General features: G+C 33.9%; 1 protein-coding gene across 3 annotated transcripts; it reads left to right on the top strand.

Moving 5' to 3' along the window:
* Positions 1–1,381: 1,381 nt before the first annotated feature.
* On the top strand, positions 1,382–21,914 carry LOC117326169 (sialin-like). 3 transcript variants are annotated; one of them, XR_004532435.1, is made up of 10 exons: positions 1,382–1,476; positions 3,329–3,621; positions 10,632–10,791; positions 12,057–12,169; positions 13,037–13,171; positions 13,728–13,932; positions 14,355–14,502; positions 14,832–14,946; positions 15,563–17,804; positions 17,853–21,914. XR_004532435.1 is itself a non-coding variant. In XM_033882808.1 (9 exons), the coding sequence occupies exons 2-9, from the start codon at positions 3,445–3,447 to the stop codon at positions 15,716–15,718; spliced, it is 1,209 nt and encodes a 402-aa protein (XP_033738699.1). In that variant the 5' UTR covers positions 1,382–1,476; positions 3,329–3,444; the 3' UTR covers positions 15,719–17,845. The 3 variants fall into 3 exon arrangements, 1 of the variants encoding a protein (XP_033738699.1); XR_004532436.1 differs by having other exon boundaries at positions 15,563–17,705; XM_033882808.1 differs by lacking the exon at positions 17,853–21,914 and having other exon boundaries at positions 15,563–17,845.
* The last annotated feature ends 519 nt before the right edge of the window (positions 21,915–22,433 follow it).

Raw genomic sequence — 22,433 nt, forward strand, 5'->3', positions numbered from 1 at the left:
AATATTTATATATATGTTAATTTAATTAAGTAACTGTTTCCTTTTCTATACATTATACATTATGGTACGATCATGACACTAACAGCCACGTGGACTTGGCATGCTCAGAACTCCCACAGGGGCGTGGCACATATTCCCAGCCCACGGTTCATACGATGTACATATATATGTATAGGAATTCCTGGCAACATAGTCCATTGTCCAATGCACTCATAATGACTATGGGGTTGAGAATTTGTGTCAAGTCCCTGTGCTAGTAACGTTAATTGTTAAAGAGATATGAATATCGTATCCATAATTAATATATTAATTATCTTTTACTCCGTATTATCATTAGTAGTCCATTTGATGTTTGCCATCTCAGCGGGCGGAACTGGGCACAGGGATTGGTACGAGGGTGTGGATCATGTAAATTTTAACGAGACGAGTGGGGGGTTGAACCCGAAACTCGGAAACTCGGCATGTTATATAACGCCTTTCTGTTCCGAGGATGAAAAATGATTATAATACAGATCTAAACAAACGATGATATTTAAACCACGAATTTAAGGTGAGCAGAGAACAATAGCACTTTAGGCAAAGTCACAGTTTCTGCCAAAGCAAAAATGTAAAAAATGTAATTCAATCCGTACAGAAACAGAGTGGGTCTTACAAGACAGGTGATTTTCAACCACCCTCCACTAGATATATGCATCATTTCTCGTTTCCCACACATGATTTACACATTGATTCGAACTTGCATATTATCGACAAATAATTAACATTTCTTATCCAGTTGAAATTCCCTTTCAATTGCGTTGGCTCAGCCTGCTCAAATATGCCAACGCACTTCAATACAAGAGACATTCAGAGAGCTATCTATACCATTTCGTATCCAGGAAGGCTATATTGGAAAACTTGAGACAAGGGCCTATTGTGTGAATTAACAAGGCATACTAAATAAAATGTTTGAACATATATAGATAGGAAATAAAATTTGCACATGAGAAATAAAACTCCTCCATCATCTTCGTTTTTCAACCTTTTTTTGGACAAAATTGTTCACCATTGAAGCCTACAATACACTGCTGTTTTCTTTACATTGTATCCATCGATGTACACTGAACAAAAAAGGGGGAAATAGAAATAAAAAAAAATCACTGTAAATAACCCCTTTCACGCCTGTGTGCCAGGAACTCCGAGGGCATACTCATCAACAATGATGGAGCCCGGGACAATCTTGTTCTAAAGACACGGGCCCATTTGACCTTTTCAAACGATATGACCCTTACATCATTAGAAACAAAATAAATTTCTTACGTGATAGCAAATGTGCTAATGATAAGTACAGATATTGTATGCAATATTTAATAATGCATTAAAATAGTATTTTAGTATGATAAATTGTGATTTAGATAAAGTTAAGAAAAAATATTTGTTTTTTTGACAGATGTCTGCAGACCTAAGCGACCTACACTATGGCGGCTTCCATGCCACGTAAGTTGACATACCGTCACTCAACTAAAACTTTTCAATGTATTTGATGTATTTCTGGGGTGATTTGTGTCTTTGGCCATCATAAGAACAATTTCTTCTGTAAATTGGTGATAAATAATTACAAATTAAGGTTAATAAGCGTATATATTCATAGCATTTTGAGCGTCCATCTGGTCACGCCTATGAACAAGTCATGTTGATCACATCATATTGGCATACAACTCGTTTTTTTTTCACCAGTTACTAAACAGAACAGTATAACATATATTGACACGGCTGCTTACTTCATTATAGAATATACTACGTGATTTGGCAGTTTCTCTTTGCAGTTATTAGCCGACGTACTCTTATCGGATTAAAACATGACGTGTATTTTACTATAATTTTCATTCGATAACAGAAAACTTAACTGGTAGGCCTAACATATTTTTTTTTGCTGTATCATAGATGTTGAGATGTTAAGGAAAAGGCATAGCGTTTAAAGAGTAGCATATCAATTTCTATATAATCCACAGACATTTGTATCCGGTATTAGCCCTAAGTTAAAACAAATCCAATATTCACAATATACAGTTATGTATATATTGTATATAGTTTTTTTCTTAATTATGTTGTTTAAATACCAGTTACAAGAGCATGTACACTACTATTCCCTAGCCAAAGTTTCCTTTCGCCCTGACACCTGACCTGGACATCCTGTTAGCGAGATAATTATAACTTGTGTAGGGACAGCTAGAGTGCACTACGACATGTATATCTTCGTAATGTTTCTTGTATAAATGTTTTTTGAAAATTTAACGACTGTATACAATGTACAAGATCATGTTTTGCAATGATGATTACAATGTTGTTATATATACTTGCATGCTTATGAGCTGTAAAGCTTCAAGTGAAATAAACATTAATCATTGATCGGTATGAAAATGTGGAATTTCTCCCGACATAATTTGATGTCGCTAAAGTTTATGTACAGTTGATTTAATTTTGTCAGGTTAACCTGAAATTGACAGACCATAGTATTATCACGACATTCTTAAAAGGTGAACAATGCTAGAATAACCTGATATTACTATCAAATCTGTGTGTATTGATAAAAAAATTATTAAAATATGGTAACTATATATACATTACAATCCAACATTAATATTTGTATGGGTCATATTCCTATACCAGTCCCACTAGTAAACTTTCAATATTTAAAGAATTTCTGTGAGTCCCAACAAAATTTTTTGAGTCCATGACCCATGACTCACATGTAGTGTTATCACTGTATATATAAAATAAATTTGATTACAAGACCTTTTTCTTAGTGACTCTCTACAACACTCTTTCACCCCTGATTTTAAAGGCTATGACCTGATGGTTGATCACTACAGACTGGTGACACTGTATAGACTATGATCTCACACATTCCTAAAACATGATTGATGTCACAAGTTGCATACATGCATCACAAAATCACACACTTAACCAGAACATATACAGCAGGTTAGAGGTGTTTGTAATCAATTTTAACAGGATTTTGTATTTTTATAGTATGCAAAAAAAACAACTAAAATATAGCTTTTTGATATTTTTAAAAACCTTTGACTACTGAATATTTAATCACTTTGCAATTACGAAAACAAAGAAAAGAAAAAAATAATTCAGGAATTGTGAATTTTGAAATTATGGATAAATCATTTTAATATTTAGGAGGAAATCTAATAATATCTAATTAAATGTGTAAATGTCATTACAGTAAGCCCTTTTCTCTTACTTTCATTGTATAAACATACAAACAGTAGACAGATTAACCATTATTCATTTGCTAAAACACAATATTACTACTTTTCTGTTTTGTTTTTCATAGGATATTCTGTGAATCAGTAGGATGTGATTCAGGAGGCATTCATTATGTAATGAACGACATGGCATTTCCTGTCTGATTTCTATCCTGAGTTTTCTGGGACACAAGAGCCCAGAGACATGCTGAGCAAAACTTCACAAACTATTGCACTATGCTCTTTTGCCAACTTCATCAACTCGGCAGATCGAGTTATAATGCCGATCGCCATCGTTCCGATGACAGATGAGTATCGATGGGACCTTCATGGACAGGGCTGGGTACTCAGTTCATTTGCTGTCGGATATATGAGCAGCCAGGTAAAATTGTTTCTCCTACCTATATATTTTTGACACAAACGTAAGTTTGAGTCTATGTCAGCGCTTTTGAGGTGTAGCTGACAAAATCTACGATGCCCTCTGGCGGATACTGCCTTGGCCAATCTAACCGTTGCTTTACAGTAACTCCGTAATGCTATGCAGTAAATATTTGTAAATATCGTAAATATTCACGATAAAAAATGACATATTGTAAAGTTCAGCTATAAAAAAATCACCTTTTGTTTTGTTGACACAAACGTAGACACAAACGTAAGTTTGAGTCTATGTCAGCGCTTTTGAGGGTAGCTGACAAAATCTCGGCGGATACTGCTGTTGGCCAATCTAAACGTTGCTTTACAGTAACTCCGTAATGTTATGCAGTAAATATTTGTTTAACTTCACGATAAAAAATGACATACAGTGAAGTTCAGCTATTAAAAAAATATAGAAGCTGACAGGACAATGTGGTTTTTTTTGGCATTTTCGTTCGCTCTGACACAACTCCCACTGCCACTTCACAATCATATTCTATCGCAAAAAAATAATAGTCCCGTGACTTACGGAGTTAAATGCAACACTGCAGTTTTCGTTAGATATATGACAAAACAACAGAACCTCACAAATATATAGTTTTCAAAGTATTTAATTTAAGTATGTTCTGTCGATGATACGTAAGAATATTTTCCCGCGTTGAACGCATTAGATTTCACGCGGAATGATACAATCGACTTTTCGCTGGCGCCATATTGCTGCTTACCTGTGACCCGGAAGAAAAATCTACTAACATATCACGCTGAATTTTCATCATCGACATCTATGTGTTTTTTTTTCTTTGGTGGCATGTTACTGAATGGGTTATAATATTGATAAAGTTTCGTCGGAATATCGTTGTTATTTTGTACATTGAAAATCACTCATCCAGCATCCGATTTTGTCCGCCATCTTTCAGTAATGTAAACAATAATAAAAGCAAGAGTAGGTGATCAAACCCAACTTTGACTGCCATTTTCTCACTGAAATAATAACTTGCATGTGATTGATGTAGTCTGCAGATGGTTAGATTATATAGATGTTTTTTTACGAAAGAAAAAAGTTGTCTATTCATCATGACAATATCACAACAACGGCAGTCGAGTACCATACGCATGTTTGCAAATAAAAAGTTAAATAAATTCTCACTGAATAGGGTTTCGAAAAGGCAAATGGACTTGTGAATATTAATATTGACTTCGGATCTATTGATTATATCCTACGTAATGCACATGAAGTTTTTCGTTTACAGAACGCGTACCGCATTAACGTGGCTGTCTGCATGCAGATTTAGACGTCACTGAAAATTTCATCTCTAATTATAGCGACTGATTCTTTTTTTCTAATATTCGTGATGGTTTAAAAAAAAAGAAAATGATCTATCATTATCATTTGAAATATTACATAACAGTCGAAGCATATTATAAAAAAGAAAGGGGTCTACGATGTACATCTACATAGACCTTTATTATGTTTGGTGGAGTTTTGAACGCTTCAGGGATGGTTAAAGGGCAGTAACTCTTTAGAAAACACCATTTTTCATGGAAATGTACTGATTGCTAAATTTAACCAGAGATATTTAAAGGCAGTGGAAATGTTATATTCCTACATCTGCGGTTTTTTCTGTCTTAAATCATTTCAGCTTCTGAATTAAATTAACCTTTAAACTAATGCACAGTAAAGTATTGATAAATCAATGCATATAATTTATTATAACTTAGATTTATTATTATTATTTAATCTTTTTTCTTTACAACACTAGTACATATTATTTGAGAAGAACAGCAAAAATTACTAAGTTCATTATTCTTCTAAACAACAAAAATGTGTAAAACTTGTTTGTGTTGTGCATATATCCTATTGTGAAATAACTTGGCATGACTAAAGATAATAGTATTGTCTTGATGGCTGTTACATACTATATCATAGGTTGAGTTAAATAATTATTTTCTTCTTATCAATTATGGTCAATGGTGAAAACACATTTTTTTCATTTAAATTGTTAAGTCGGTTTAATGTTCAAATTCAGATTAATTTAATTAAAGCAACTATTAATAATGTATATATGTGTTAACTTTTCTGACAAAGTCTTCAAGTAACCTGATTATATTTGACAGAGAATCAAAATGAGTAATTTTGTTGTTAAGAATAGTGGGCTTAGCCATTTACAACTGTTTAGATTCTACTTAATAAGGTTTGATTTTTAACATTTTGGCAAATTTATCTTATCAATATCCAATTTAGTTTTAAAGATAAGCAGTACTTCCATTTTTATGAAAATAAAAATTACTTCAGTGTTCTAATAATTTAAACACATGAACAATTGAAAGAAATACATTTGTATGAAAAGCATTCATAATGGACTTTGAAGAAGGCTACTACATGTACAGTTCATCCAGTTTGGGCATTCGAACTACATTTTCATCTGACAGATGCTGCAGATTAAAAAAAAAAACTCTGATTTTGAAATCGACGATATCAATACATATAGCTACATTCACATCTCACTAACATTAATTAACATGATATATATACCATACATATATATATGTATCATGCAGTTACAGTTATGTATATGGTACATATACTATTGCAGAGAATATTTGATGCAATGTACATAGGTGAAAAACAAAATTCCACTTCAAATTGATTTGAACTGTACATGTGAATGAATGTGTTTTTGTTGTATAGATTATTTGTAGCTACACAGTATGGAGTGTAAACATATAACGTAGAGTGCTATATGAAAATCATGTTCACTCTAATGAGCGATTAAGAAACTGTCTCAAGTCTGAGCTGATATGAGCATGTAATTCTAAGTTTTGAATATAGTGCTTAGTTTAATGTGGCCGTTGTGATGGTATACCCTGCCCTGTCTACATCCGCATTCTACGCCTCCAGAGTCTGTTTATCAGACCCAGGTGTTTTTAACCCACCATCATCAGATGGTGGGCTATTCAAATCGCCTGCGTCCGTGGTCCGTCCGTCCCTCCATCCGTAAACAATTCTTGTTATCGCTATTTCTCAAAGTACTGAAGGGATCTTCTAAAATTTCATATATAGGTTTCTCTTGGTTTCTAGTTATGCATATTGCATTTTGAGACTTATCGGAAAACAATATGGCCGACAGGCAGCCATCTTAGGTTTTGACAATTGAAGTTTGTTATTGCTATTTCTCAGAAAGCACTGAATTGGTCTTTCTCAAATTTCATATGTAGGTTCCTCTTGGTGCTAACATTAGTTATGCATATTGCATTTTGAGACCAATCGGAAAACAATAAGGCCGACAGGCAGCCATCTTGGAATTTGTCAATTGAAGTTTGTTATCACTATTTCTCAGAAAGTGTTGACGGGATCTTTTTCAAATTTCATAAGTAGGTTCCCCTCGGTGCCTAGTTATGCATATTGCATTTTGAGACTAATCGGAAAACAACATGGCCGACAGGCAGCCATCTTGGATTTGGACAATTGAAGTTTGTTATCGCTATTTCTCAGAAAGTGCTGAAGGGATCTTTCTCAAATTTGATATGTAGGTTCCCCTTGGTGGGTGGTTATGCATATTGCATTTTGAGACCAATCGGAAAACAATATGGCCGACAGGCAGCCATCTTAGGTTTTGACAATTGAAGTTTGTTATTGCTATTTCTCAGAAAGCACTGAATTGATCTTTCTCAAATTTCATATATAGGTTTCTCTTGGTGCTTACATTAGTTATGTATATTGCATTTTGAGACCAATCGGAAAACAATATGGCCGACAGGCAGCCATCTTGGATTTAGACAATTGAAGTTTGTTATCGCTATTTCTGAGAAAGTGCTGAAGGGATCTTTCTCAAATTTTATATGTAGGTTCCCCTAGGTGCTTAGTTATGGATATTGCATTTTGAGACTAATCGGAAAACAACATGGTCGACAGGCAGCCATATTGTATTTTGACAATTGAAGTTTGTTATCGCTATTTTACAGAAGGTACTGAAGGGATAGAACAATCTGCCACAAAATATCATTCAAAACCTTGACATAACATCATTCAAACCAGGGCTCACACACACGATAACATCCTAAAACAATCACACAAGTGTTTTTAACCTGAGCTCTGATCTAAAAGCTGGTAGCTAGATGGGGCGCTACATCAAATGTATAAATATCTTTTCAATGGCTAATGATAATGATAATTTGTGAAGCGCTTATAGGCATGGGATCCTCAAAAGTTGGAAAAGAAAGGCCTCATTAATTTTACTGGTAATCTAGGACCTTCATATTACATCTACAACTACGTATACATTAACCCATTGAAGATGTCAAATAAGATTACCTGAGTACCTATTCTGACAATTAGCTGCCAAGACGCACTTGCAATCAAAAGTAGATATGAATTTCTTTTCTTGCCAATATTTTGTCCTAGTCCTAATCAGGTATTGGTGATGTTCCATACAAAGCTGACCATGTCCCCACTAAACAAAAGCAGTTAAAATAATTTGTTTTTCGTTTGTGTCTTCAGTACTTTCAGTACTTTGATTTAATTTTGATATTCTTTTCAAGTTCGTAGCTATATATATACATGAATGTACACGAAATATAGTTCATTCATTAAATGCACATGCTATCTGTTATCCTGTTCTTCTTAATATATAATTTTTGGTGATTTAAAAGTTTATTCAGATATCATCTATATACATTAGGGATATAAAAAAAAAATCAGAAGTCTTACAACTAAATGTTTCCAAATAATGTAGAAATCCAATTCGAGATTTAAAGACTGGAAGCATCAAAGGGATTTTCTGCACAAGTAAGAATTTCATAAGATGTTTTTTTTATAAAAATTGTACAAAGAATCTATTTATATTCAAATGGAATTTAAATCCCTTTAATTTATCATGTGAACAAACATATGCCATTAAATTCATGGAAATTTATGAATATTTGCACCTCTCTGATTGCTTCATAACAGGTTAGTGTTAAATTAGCCGAAAATTATTAAATACACCTTTTTGTGGATGTATCAGTGAATCAACAGGTATTTAAATAAGCCTAATGAAGTAATCAAAATGCAATCTGCGGGGAAAATATGAGTAAACATCATACATACTACATGTAGTTTATTTACCCAATATTTATGATCAAGTGAGCTTTCAGTTCCAGATTCTATATTAAGGGAGTGTAATTTTATATCACTGATCAGGGTATTCCCACCAGTTTCACTTGTCAAATCTGACCACAGGAAAGATACTTTGATGATGTCAATACGTGAAGTTTTAGAAGTCATTAGAAAGAGTAATTAAAAGGTACCAAACAACCAGAAATTTTGTGTGGATTATCCCTTTGATTAATTAAAAGAATGACTTAACATTTTGTCATTGACTTCAACCAGACCAGATTCTACCTATAGTGTGAGACTTCTGAGTAACATATTTTAGACTTATACATAGAGAATACATGGTCAGTGTCTTAAAATATAAGCTATATTTTGGCGAGGGTAAAGAAAGACAAAAGTGGCGAGCCACTTTTGTCTTTCTGTCCCGAGCCAAAAATACAGCTTATATTTTAAGACCCTGACCATGTATTCTATTTGTCCTGCAACAGTCATAAAAATAATCATCAAAAATAATAATTTTGAAGTGAAACGGTGTCAAAAATGACAGAAATATGTTCGCCTTTTAAACGTTGTTTCACTTTGAAGTAGGTCAGTCGAACTGACGCACGTGCTAAGATTCCAAAATACAGCTGTTTTCCGTCACTGCCGTATACAGCAAAAATATATACGGTGGGTGTATTCCGACAATGCGGCGGCAGTTGCAGGATAAATGTATATATATGTAGATGCCAGTAATCTGTACATGTATATATATGTAGATGTCAGTAATCTGTACATGTATATATATGTAGATGCCAGTAATCTGTACATGTATATATATGTAGATGCCAGTAATCTGTACATGTATATATATGTAGATGCCAGTTATCTGTACATGTATATATATGTAGATGCCAGTAATCTGTACATGTATATATATGTAGATCTCAGTAATCTGTACATGTATATACGATGTGTTGGTGCCAGTGTAGCAGGCAGGGTATGGTCGCCTTCTAGCTTCGGGGTAGGGGGAATTTCCCTTTAGCTCAGTCGGTAGAACAGCGGACCAGTAAGCCGAGGGTCGTGGGTTTGATCCCGACTGGCTGCACACTACTCCTTAAACTTTTACACCAGTACTCTGTACATGTATATACTATGTTGATGCCATTAATCTTTACATGTATTTATGAATGTAATTACATTATTTGACCAAAGTGATCTAGATCATGATAATGATAGTTTTAATCACTGGTTATAACGGACATCTAAATATTAACTATTTTAATCTTGGTGGATCTAGATTGCAAAGTTAAATACTGTTTATAATATTAAACAAGTTTCATCACAACTAATATAAAAATACCCTGATATTTGAGGAATATGCATTTAGGGTAAATAAATTGACTCCCACCTCCTAAATTACACAAGGTCTCAATATAATGAAAAAGCCATCCTTAAATAATGTATCTTTTCCGTGTTCATTAATAAGAAAAAACTGTTATAAAACAATAATGATTTTAAACATGCTAGCAGTAACTTCATTAGTGTCACACTGGGTAGGAAGCTATATAAATCATTTCAACATCAGCTTAATTATCTATTTTAAAAGGAATTATTTGAATAACATTGTCAGTAATATTTCCGTAGCTTTAATTAATTTGTATAGTTAGTTTTGATGCTTTGTACAATTTATTTACACATAAAAGTAAATTATTTCTTTATTTTTGTAGATCTGTATAATTCCATGCGGTGCATTGTACTATTTATTTACGAAATAAATTATTTCTTTGTTTCTGTAGCCTAGTATAATTCTATGTGGTGCATTGTACATTTATTTACGAAGTAAATTATTTCTTTATTTCTGTAGCTCTGTATCATAACTATATTTATTCACTTTACACTCTCAGGTGATTGGTGGAAGTGGGGCTAAGAAGTATGGAGGAAAGACTATCCTCACCATTGCAGTCCTCCTCTGGTCTTTCTCCACATTCCTTGTCCCTTTCTTCGCTCATTCTATCAACGCTCTCATTATGTCACGAGTTTTACTCGGCTTGGGAGAGGGACTAGGTAAGAAATGATTATATCACATGACCGACCCGTTCTACAATGTAATATGACTTTGTCATCAATATCTTAAGACATGACATAGTGTAATAACTCTTATGACGTCGCAGATAATTCATGATGTCATGACGTCACACAAATGTCACTGTCGAGAAAAGCATACTGTCCCTGTCAAAATATGCCTGTCCTTAAGTAGAGGCTAATTTAGAAGTTTTCACTTATATTCTCATCAACAGGATTTATATGATAAACAGAATCTTGCACTCATGGGTATGTCGTATGGAATTGATTGTTTTTTGTGGTGTAGGAAATTATAGAACTCCATATGACAAAGCCTAACAATAATAAATCAAATTGGAGAGGGATGTCAAAATGATATTAACTAGTTAAAAAAATCAAAGGGTAAAGATGACCATAACAATGTCATGCTGGGTGGATCAGCCTTAATCAAGCAGTTGCACTAGTTTTGACACTTAGGCGTGTCGTCATCAGAACAAATTAAAATACAAACATACAGGTATAAGGTATAAAATGCGAGAAAATTATATCGAGATGTTCTGTATGTGATCCACCCAACACAGCATTGTTATGGTCATCTTTACCCTTTCACTACTCAACTTTACAGCCAGGACTCTTGTATTCCTTGTGGAATCCGTCGCCTGGGTAACACAGAACCACACTGAACTTTTTACACGGAAGTGGGATCTCCCACTCCCGTAAAAGTTTAAAAAATGTACGGGAAAAAAAATGCGTAATTTTCCCCCATATTTGTTTTTATATAAGAGTGTGATTGAATTATTTTTTGTCTATATCGCACACTTACCGAAATTTGTAGTATAAATACTTTAAATGATTTCTTATCCTACCGACATTATTATGATTGGGACAGTAATAGCACAGATGGTTAGAGCGTCGTCCATGTAACCTCATGTGAAAATTTGAAGTTTCCATGGTTCAACGCTCCCCACACGTGTTGACTTACATGCTTCTCGGGAAGCTGAGAAACAGGCCAGTCTGAGCTGTCGTGGTTGTGTCCTTCAGTGAGGTAGTCACTAACTACTACAAGGAGACCCTGCCTCAAAATGACCCTGGCTATTCATGGGGCAATAAATTAAACCCAGCAACAAACAACAACAAACCTACATTATTGTACATACATATCTCGGAATTGTTTTTTTCCTCACATTGTTGAAATTTGTTTGTAAGCATGAGAAGTATTGTTTTGACCTCAGTCAATAGTTTTTGTGGATGTTTGATTTTTTCTGTAGGTTTACCCACAATTTTCCACATATTTTCACATGCAATACCGAGTGAGGAGCGATCGCGGGCCTTTGCTTACCTGGTGGCATTTGGTTCCATTGGTCAGACTATGGCATCTGTTGTAAGTACTTTTAACCAGGTGAATGCAATTTATAAAATCTGTAGATAAAGTTTCATGCTTTAAATAGTTTCTATATATTTATATATGTAACCCTGGTAAATACCAGCTGCAATATACTGTTCGGCTGAAAAGATCTTTTCTTTAGCTCGATTGGTTGAGCGTAAGTCTAGTAAGCCAGAGGTCCCGGGTTCGATCCCTATTGGAGGGATATATATATGTTTTATTTGGGGGGGGGGAGGGGTCTTTGTAATTAAAACATCATATGTTTAGTACACAGAGTATTACAGTAAGCTATATAGTAATCGTTGGAAAAGGAATTTTGTCTTCAAATAATTGATTCTCTCTATTTTGCATGTGATAGATTTTGTCCAAATTAAAAAGGCATGTATTGAATAAAAAAATCAGTCTATCAGCCTTTCATTTGACACTTAAGAATATGTTTTAGACTCTTCAGAATTAGTTTTGTGTGTTTTATTTTGTCTCATAAGATTTGTGATTTGAATTCTGAAATTACTTATTATCTATTTATTTAACGGCTTCAATCTCCTCTGATCTGGCCTTTTGGGCCCATCAAAAATAATAAGATGTACATGTAGTATTGAGTGACACGTGTGAAAGAGAGATAGAGAGAGGAGATTAGGTAGTTGTCTAATGAACAGCTACAAGCCCTGAAATAGTTGTATAATTATAATGATTTATCTGGATCTCGTTCAGTTTCCCCCTACTCTGTATTCATTAAGATCAGTTTTAAGATGTAAATCCCCAATAGAAGAAGAACCTCTTTTGTAAGTCGGTTTTGGATTCCTCTTTTATCATATTCTAATTAGTAATTGGACTTATTTATCGATTTTAAACTTCTGTTTTCAGATTTGCCCCCACCTGTCTTGGCAGTGGATGTTTTATTTGTTTGGCTCCCTAGGAGTTCTCTGGGTGATATTGTGGACAATTGTCTATAAGGAAGTGAGGGGGCCTTTTGAGGAGGAGTTTGTAGAACCACCAAAGGTATAGTGAAAGTGAATAAAAAATCAAAGGATGTGATGCACGATACATAGAATGATATATTTCATACCTATATGTAAATTAATATTTAGTGATATGTACCTTGTATATTAATGGTCATGCTCAGCATTTCTTTACAGTCATTGTATGATAGTGGATTATTATTACATTTCTACCAGTGAAATATCGAAAATTATTCATTCTATAAAAGTGATATTTTTTGCTAGTGAAAATATAACTTCTGATGATATTTTTTACTGTTGAAAATACATAGGTCAAATCAGAAAAAGTGATATTTTTCACTGATGAAAAATATAACTTTTTCTCATTTGACCAATCAAAACACTCCTTACAAACGACTATTAGGAAAATTAAAAACTGACCGATATATTTGGCTATAGCAATGTAATAAACAGAAAATCTAACAGTATCTTCAGCAATACAAAATGTTTCACAAGTGGGGCTAGTTTTTTGATATTTTTCACAAATGCGCAAGATATCCTCTACATATCAAGTTCATTAAAATAATTTTAAGTACAATAAATTTCGTATGATTCAGGTGAACAATACTAATGTATCGTGGAGCGCCTTCCTGTGCCATTGGCCGCTCTGGTCCACATACATTGCCCACTTCAGCATGAACTGGTCCAACTATATCATCATGCAGTGGCTTCCTACATACATGACCCGAAGTCTCGGGGCCGACCAGAGTCACATCATGTTCACCGCTGTGCCTTACTTAATGAACTCTGTTGTAGGAATGGGTAAGTTTTGTTAAATCTCTGGATTTAACCTAAAGTCAAACCTGTCTATAAAGGACACTCAAGAGACAGATAAAAAGTGCTGTTGTGGTTGTGTCCGTGGGCGAGAAGCTCTAATTGCCCTGGATGCCATGTGATGGACCTCCTGTCTGTTGTTCAGTGAGGTAGTCACCAACTACTACAAGGAGATTCTACCTCAAAATGATAATAGCTGCATGTTCACAGGGAGATCAACCAAACAAAAAATCTTACTAGCTTTCAACAATTCATGTGTTGATTCACGCTTGTTAATCCCAACGCCTTCCTGGTGACAATTCTTGTAGCTGTCTTGATAGCAACCATTTTCTAAGGACTTTGTTTCATAGATCTAGGATTACCACAGGTGTGAATGATTCTCCATAACCTAGTGTTTCTTCATATTGCAGTTGCTGGCCATTATGCCGATTCCTTAATTACTCGCCATAAGTGGACGATCCTGTCAGTCCGACGCCTGATGACCAGTATCGGACTCCTGGGACCGGGACTATTTATTTTATTTTTCAGTGCTGTAAATAATTTACCTCTTGCAGTTATGTAAGTGCTTCAAATTTTTTAAGTGAAACTATTTAATTAAAATTTTTTGAAAGTCTGTAGCATTCATTTTAATGGTTTTATAAGGATTAACTGGTATATTTTTGCAAACAGCAAAAATGTTTGTGAATTTCAAAATAAAGTTGATTACAAGACAGTATATTTGTGAAACTGCAAAAACTTTCATGAATTTACAATCATACCAGACAAAAATAATATTTGAAGCCATAAATACTGAGTTGAACACACGTTACTATCTATTAAGTTGAAAACACGATACTGTATGATACCGTTACAAAGTCCATGTTAATCGTGAACTCTGCTTGTTTCAGATTTGTTTCCATATCACTTGGTCTGAGTGCATGTAACTCTTCGGGGCATCTTAGTAACCACGCTGAGATAGCTCCAAACCACGCTGGCATTACATTCGCCATATCAAATACACTAGTAAGTATAAAAATCTGTCCAACACTCACTGTGTTACAGCTCAGTAGTAATTCTAATTTTTAACCCTGTCACCCCTTCTGACCATATTGGACTTCAAATGATGAATGAATGGTAGAGTCTATTAATGTTTCTTAGGGTTGAAAGGGTTAAAAGGGGCAAATTTGTACATATATTTAAAAATCTGTCAAACACTCAACTGTGTTAGAGAATTCAATAGCAATTCTAATTTTTAAACCATTTTTCTTTTTTATTTAAAAGGGGCAAATTTGTACATATATTTAAAAATCTGTCAAACACTCAACTGTGTTAGAATTCAATAGCAATTCTAATTTTTAACCCTTTCAGCCCTTCTGACCATATTGGACTTCAAATGATGACTGAATGGCAGAGTCCATTAATGTTTCTTATGGTTTTAAAGGGGCAAATTAGTACATATATTTAAAAATCTGTCCCAACACTCAACTGTTTTTCAATTCAGTGGCAATTCTAATATAAGGGGCTGAAGTCCTGAATGGGGTAAACTTTTGAGAAAATGGAATAATTCAAATTAGAGTTTTAATCGAATGAAGTACTATTATCAGATCACATAAATAAACTCACTGATATTGTGTTATAGGCTACTATCCCTGGCATTCTGTGCGGTCCTCTGACAGCTGAGCTGGTGATGCAGAGCCACGGACGCTGGTTTCCTGTCTTCATCATCGCAGCTGGGGTCAACTTCGTTGGTGCCATCATTTATTTGAGCCAGAGTGCAGCTAGCCAAATTTTATAGCCCACACTTCTGTCTTATACTTGGACCAATGATGCTTTAAAGATTGTTGTGGTATCCAGATTGACAGATACAAAGTATTCTCAAAAGCTGGATTTAATTTCTTTAAGCCAATGTTGGTGAGAGAATTCAAGAATTTTTAATCATGGATGAACTACTGGAAGATGTTTAAAAAGTATTTATATAGGAAAAATGTTTAAATTGTTCTTTTAGTGATTGAGAATATATAACAAAAGTTTCAACAATCCCCTAAAACTGTTGCTACTTCAGGCTCTATAGGAATAAATCTTGAAGAGGAAGTCTTATGGAAGAGCATGAAGTTGTAAATGTATTAGAGGATTTTCACATTGAAACATTTGTTTTGTTGTTATATATACAGAATATGAGTGAGATTCAATTTCATTGCTAGTCATCGTTTGTATATTTAATAAAAAGTCTTCTTATGTGTAAAGACTGGTACGTATAATATCAATCTATATACAGCTAGATGTATTAAGAAAACAATGCTTATCTCAGTCATCCAAAATGTAGATGAGTTTACGTTGTGGCCTATCGTCCGTCAGTCAGTATGACATTAAAAATTACTCGTGTAGAACATTAAAAAAAGTTGATGTGATACATGAAGTATAATTTGGTTAATGGAACTAAGAGTGTTGCCGTATCCTGTCATGTTTTCATAACTGTGATAACGTAGCCTTAATAAGAGATGTTAAATATGTAATGTCTCAGTTGTCATTCGGAACGAAAGAGACAGGATAAGATTATTCGTACTACCTATCATCATGTAATGTATTCGATATAACAAAACAGGTGAGCTGTTTGGACCCAGGTCTTTTGCCTCTGAACAATAATGTATTCCAAGCCCTTAAAATCTGGTTAAACTTTCACTATCAGTATCTAAATTCGTTAGAATGTGCAGACATTTAAAATGATTGTTTTACAGTCTGTATATTATAAAAATAGTAATAAATAGCTTATTGTTATCCTGTAGATTATATGAAGTACAACACCAATATCTAAAATATGTACATTAAACTGATAAAGATAACATTTTTATACTCAAATAATGTTTTTCACTCATCCTGATGTCCTCTATAAATGAAGAACTTGTGAGCAGAAGTAGAATGATTAAAATTTTCTAACTTGATTTGTCATGAACACTTGAGTATCAATATTTGAGTGTCTGTTACTGCAGAACAGTAAAGAAATTTAACCAGAATACTCGATCATTTATCTGTAGAAGGATACGAAGCGTCTGTGATATTTAGCAACGTGGTTGCAGTCATATGTTCTCCATTGATGAAAGGCCAATATATTTTTTTTAATTATTGTATGTGTGTGAGCTTTGGAGAATATTTCTCAGCTGTGTGCTTTATGAGATTCTCATCGTATTTATTTTTTAGTTTATTGGATTTGAGATATTTACATGTTGTACAAAAGAATTATCTTGCTATGCCTTTCATTGGTAATTATGATTAATGTGTTACAGAGTGAACAAGTATGTATTTGAATAAGAGTATACAAGTGTTGTAACTGATGCATGTTCTATTTTTGCCTGATACTTGTTTTTGTCTTTTTAAGCATTAATTGTGATACCATATTTCCTGTAAAATTTCTCTATAAGTCATGATTATATGCTGGGCATGCAAAACGTCATTAATATGGGTAGGAGATTCTTATAAGACAGACATGTGATGGATTTATTGAATTTCGGAACAGGGTAAGTACACCCCTAGAGTAATTAGTTCGGGACTGTTAGAACAGGGTAAGTACACCCCTAGAGTAATTAGTTCGGGACTGTTAGAACAGGGTAAGTACACCCCTAGAGTAATTAGTTCGGGACTGTTAGAACAGGGTATGTACACCCCTAGAGTAATTAGTTCAGGACTGTTAGAACAGGGTATGTACACCCCTAGAGTAATTAGTTCGGGACTGTTAGAACAGGGTAAGTACAACCCTAGAGTAATTAGTTCGGGACTGTTAGAACAGGGTAAGTACAACCCTAGAGTAATTAGTTTGGGACTGTTAGAACAGGGTAAGTAGAATTTACTAGAAACCTATTAAGGAATTTCAAGATTGTTAGAACAAGGTTAGAAGACCCCTAGAGTAAAAAAAATGGGACTGTTACTAGAACAAGGTAAGAAGACCCCTAGAGTAAAAAATTCGGGACTGTTAGAACAGGGTAAGAAGACCCATATAGAGTAACAAATTTTTGGACTGTTAGAATGGGGTAAATTTACCCCAAATTGTCAATCCCCATTCGGAACAGTTTGAGGTTAGATGCTTTTTCACATTTTATGTAGGACCAATATGCATAAGAACATGATTTGACTCATTAAATCAGTTTTTTCTTTGGCTAAGACTTATATTTGGATGTTTTGAAATGCAACTTCATGCCAATAACTTGCATACATAAATGTTTGATAAAGATGAACAAAGATAATATGATGGTTATAAGGTATAATGCGCACAGTAAAATATTAAATTTTAAAGGAAACAACAATGATAGCAACAACATTGCTGTTTGGTGAGATAGCTAACTGGTTCTGTATACTGATCATGTAAGAAGCCTGGGCCATCAAAGTATAACCTTCTGACTTATTGGAGGAGTGTAGCTTATTACAGGATAATTAAAAAACATGTTGGTGTTTCTGTTAAACTGTAAAATATGGGTGGGCTTATTACCAGGCATGGGCTTATTGTGGGATACATAGTCTCATTTAGAGAGATACAAAGTGTAGAGCGCAGGATAGCATGATCCCTTAAGTTGACAGTCCCCTGTGACTACATGGTAAATCTCTCTCCCTATATTCAGCATTATTTTACCCTTTGGAAACTGAACCTGAAACTTTAGTTATTAATCCAACAATTGGATGTTAGGTGAATTGGTGAAAACTTATTCCATTTAAGTCCCCTCATCAGCATGAGAATTGTTTATTGTGCTGATTCACAGGGACTTGGTGCAATTCCCGACCTACTGTCCATATACGAGTATGGGTCACCTTGGTAGTGAAATTCATGGCTATTTGATTTCAACCCGAATTCTGCATCACAGACAGATGGAAACAACATTTCAGCAACGTATATGAACATTGTTTTGTATATATATATACATAAAGGCTCCACAAACATTTTTAATCTGTTTATTTGCTTTTGTTAATAAACTACCCATTAGTGTTGACCAGACTTTAATTTAGGTGGACAGGCAAATTTTTAAATTTGTGTTATAACTTGCTCAATACTCGGCCAGTTTCCTTAATTATGTGAACACTTGTTGGAAAGAAAAAAATGATAATTGTTCTTGTACAGTATATATTGATGTATGACACAAAAAAAAAGAAAAAATATTTATTTGGTTTGCTGTTTTGTGGAGTTGCTGCCCCTGATACATGCAATACTTATATTGAACATGAGCTGGGAAGATGTACCAAGTCCCTGTGTGGGGATGTTTCTTTTATGGAGAGCTAAAACTTCATTATACATGTACATGTATATCAATTTACCTATATTTTTCCTTTGTACTTTATTAGGTTTAAGTGAATACTGTGCCAAGTTTGTCAACAAAAGCTGAAAGCTTTTAAAAGCTTAATGGGTAAATGTTTATTTAAATTTATGACCATTTTGAAATTTATTTTTCTGCAGAATGGTCATTATGAACACTTCTCGTTTTTGATATTTGTGCATCAAAGTTTCTTCAGTCGTGAAAATATGGCCTTATGAAGCAAATCATTTTTTTTTTTTGATAAATTTTTTTTCCTGTAGAATTTAATACTTGGACAGTAAAGTTAGGTTCGGAAGACATTTTGTACCTTTCTTAAAACATTGAGATTTATTTGTATCAAGTGTTTTATTATAGCTTGAAGTGTAAAATTATCATTATTAATTCGATCATGCTGAGAAAAATTTAAAGATTTACTTCATGATTAATTTCAGTTAAAATAAGAACTAATTACCGGGTATAGTAATTTAAAAGCAAATGATCAAGTTTAATTTGAAATTATCTGATTGATTTTCTAAGATGGATTAAATTTGTTCAATGATGTCTCTAAGATTTTGATCAGAAAATGGAAGTGGTGTTTTCCACATCTTTTTGTGTCTTTCCATTGTCTTGTTGTGTTGAAAATCATTCTGAAATACACAAAGTTTGTGGAATATTTCAGGGATGAAGTAGCCATCTGGAGAATGTATGTGGTAAGAGGACTGTTCATAGCAGACTTTATGAATACTGGTATCAGTAGGAATATTTTCAAGAAAATAAAAATTAAGAAAAAAAAATAAATAATAAAATCCCAGCAATGAGTAAAAAGTAGCTAAATTGTAATACTGTACAATGTAATTTGAATTGTCAATGAGGTAAAATGGAATCACAAAAAAATCATCTGTTATATTATCTTGGTATTATAACTGTGATTTGTAGTCTGAACCAAGGGAGGGTTGGGAATCAACGGATCGGCTACGTACTATCATTTTGATAAAAAAATCTATATGTATTGAAATATTTGAGGAATGAATGTGTTTGTTTAGTGTTCTGTGTACATGTTAGAACGAACGGGTCCATTTTTTTCCTTTACAATGTCTTAGTGTTAAAATGAGTGAATGTCTACAGTCTTTGACCTCTTTTTCATGACCTATCATATCTGATGTGGGGTGAGAGAGATGTGGTAAGTTTTTATCTTAAACTGTAAAGTAAAACCTTGATATAAACCACCTCATTTACATACAGTCAAACCTTGATTAACTCCCCTGGTTTACAAACTCCTTTATATAATAACATCACCTATTTATATAAAATGAATATGCCTTGATATACTGCCCCTCATTTACATACAAATCTTGATTAATGCCCCTGGTCCCTGGTTTACAAACTCTTTTATATAATATCACCCATTTATATAAAATGAATTTTATAATTTTCATATATGCCTCCACCCCCTCCTCTCCCTCTTTGAGTACAATGAGTAAATATACAATACATCCTCCAATATGACGCCCCTCACATCACGTGGCCTAAGTTATGCCCGTATTTTCCACCTCATTTATCTTAACGATTCATTGTTGTATTGTCAGTGGTTTTGCTGGTAGAGAGGCGACCTTATAACAAGGTTTTACTGAATAGGATTCCTGTCTTACTCTCCACATGATTTCATGCTGGTACACCTGTACCTAAAGCAAGTGTGTGTGATAAAAAATTGGTTTAGAAATGTAAGTAACAATAATTGGTGGACATAACCTGTATACACTTCTACACTACTCTACTGTATAGTTAGAAATATTTGCGGGCATTTATTTTCGCTGATATTTGCGGGGATTTATTTTCGCTGTGGTTGCGATCATAAATAGGCATGTAGTGCGAAAAAAAAAAAACAGTGAATAGCGGTGATGCGCGAAATTTAATACCTGCGAAATAGTTTTGATTGGACAACCACAAAATATTTGCCCTGTGAAATTGAATAACTAAACAGCATTCGGTTGTTGCACCCATTGCCGGAGTTAGTGATACTGGTAGCAGGGTTACTTCCGATTTGTATCAGAACATGTCTTCAGACTCATCAGTGATCAATCGTATAATAAAGAACAATCCCATGTTTATGCTTCCATAAGCCATCTCCATTGCCAATTAAACCCATGATCAATGCTTTTAGATTTTGTTTAAAGATATGTGACACAGAAAATGACCATATCATATTTGAAATATGTGAGTAAATTTTGTATTTAACAATGTTTTTGATTCACATTTTATGAGTATGACATTTTTTTCTGATTGAGTACATGAGAATCCACTGGATTTACAATTTTCAGAAACAACCTTGGAAAATACAGTGAATTTGATGAAAATGTTTCCCATGTATCAAAGCTTAATAGCAATTCAATTCAAGAAAGAAAAGAAAATTTGACTCAAGATTGAAAGGTATTGACAGTTGAGAAGAGTTTAAGATTCAATTAAAAATAATTATGGTGCCATTTAGATAGTAAAATTTATAACGTTTAATGTAACGTTCACACACTTTAAAAATATCAGCTGGGCCAAAATATACCTATCAAGATTTCAAATAACCCTTTGAGAATGGAATATGTTGTTTGTTCAAACTTTTTGTTTGTAAAGGAATTGTCACTGTTTTAACTTTTGTCAAGAATTGCTCAATATGTGTCAATCATAGGATGTGTGGCCATAAGAATGAAATAAAACACTGTCATTTGATTCATGTCTTATTTCTATTTTTAGCCCACCATCATCAGATAGTGGGCTATTTAAATCACCCTGCATCCATGGTCGGTCAGTCGTCTGTTGTCCTTGTTATCGCTAGGGATATTTCTTAAACTTCCATGTATGGGTTCCCCTTCATCCCTAGTTGTGCCATTTCCATTTAGATTGTTTGTCAGAAAAACAAGATGGCCGACAGGCGACCATCTTGGATTTTGATAATTGAAGTTTGTTATCACTATTTCTTAAAAAGTACCAGAGGGATATTTCTCAAATGTGATGAGTAGGTTCCACTTGGTCACTAGTTGTTCCAACTTGTTTGAGGTTTTTGATCAAGAAAAAAAAATGGCTGACAGGCGGCCATCTTGAATTTTGATAATTGAAGTTTGTTATCACTTTTTTTCTTAAAAAGAACTAAAGATTTGTCTCCCAAACTTCACATGCAGGTTCCACTTGATCTTGCATATTATCAGATTATTAAGAGGAAAAGAAGAAAGAAGGGAAACGTATTGAGAA

This window comes from Pecten maximus, chromosome 4, assembly GCF_902652985.1.
Source record: "Pecten maximus chromosome 4, xPecMax1.1, whole genome shotgun sequence".
Taxonomy (NCBI): Eukaryota; Metazoa; Mollusca; class Bivalvia; order Pectinida; family Pectinidae; genus Pecten; species Pecten maximus.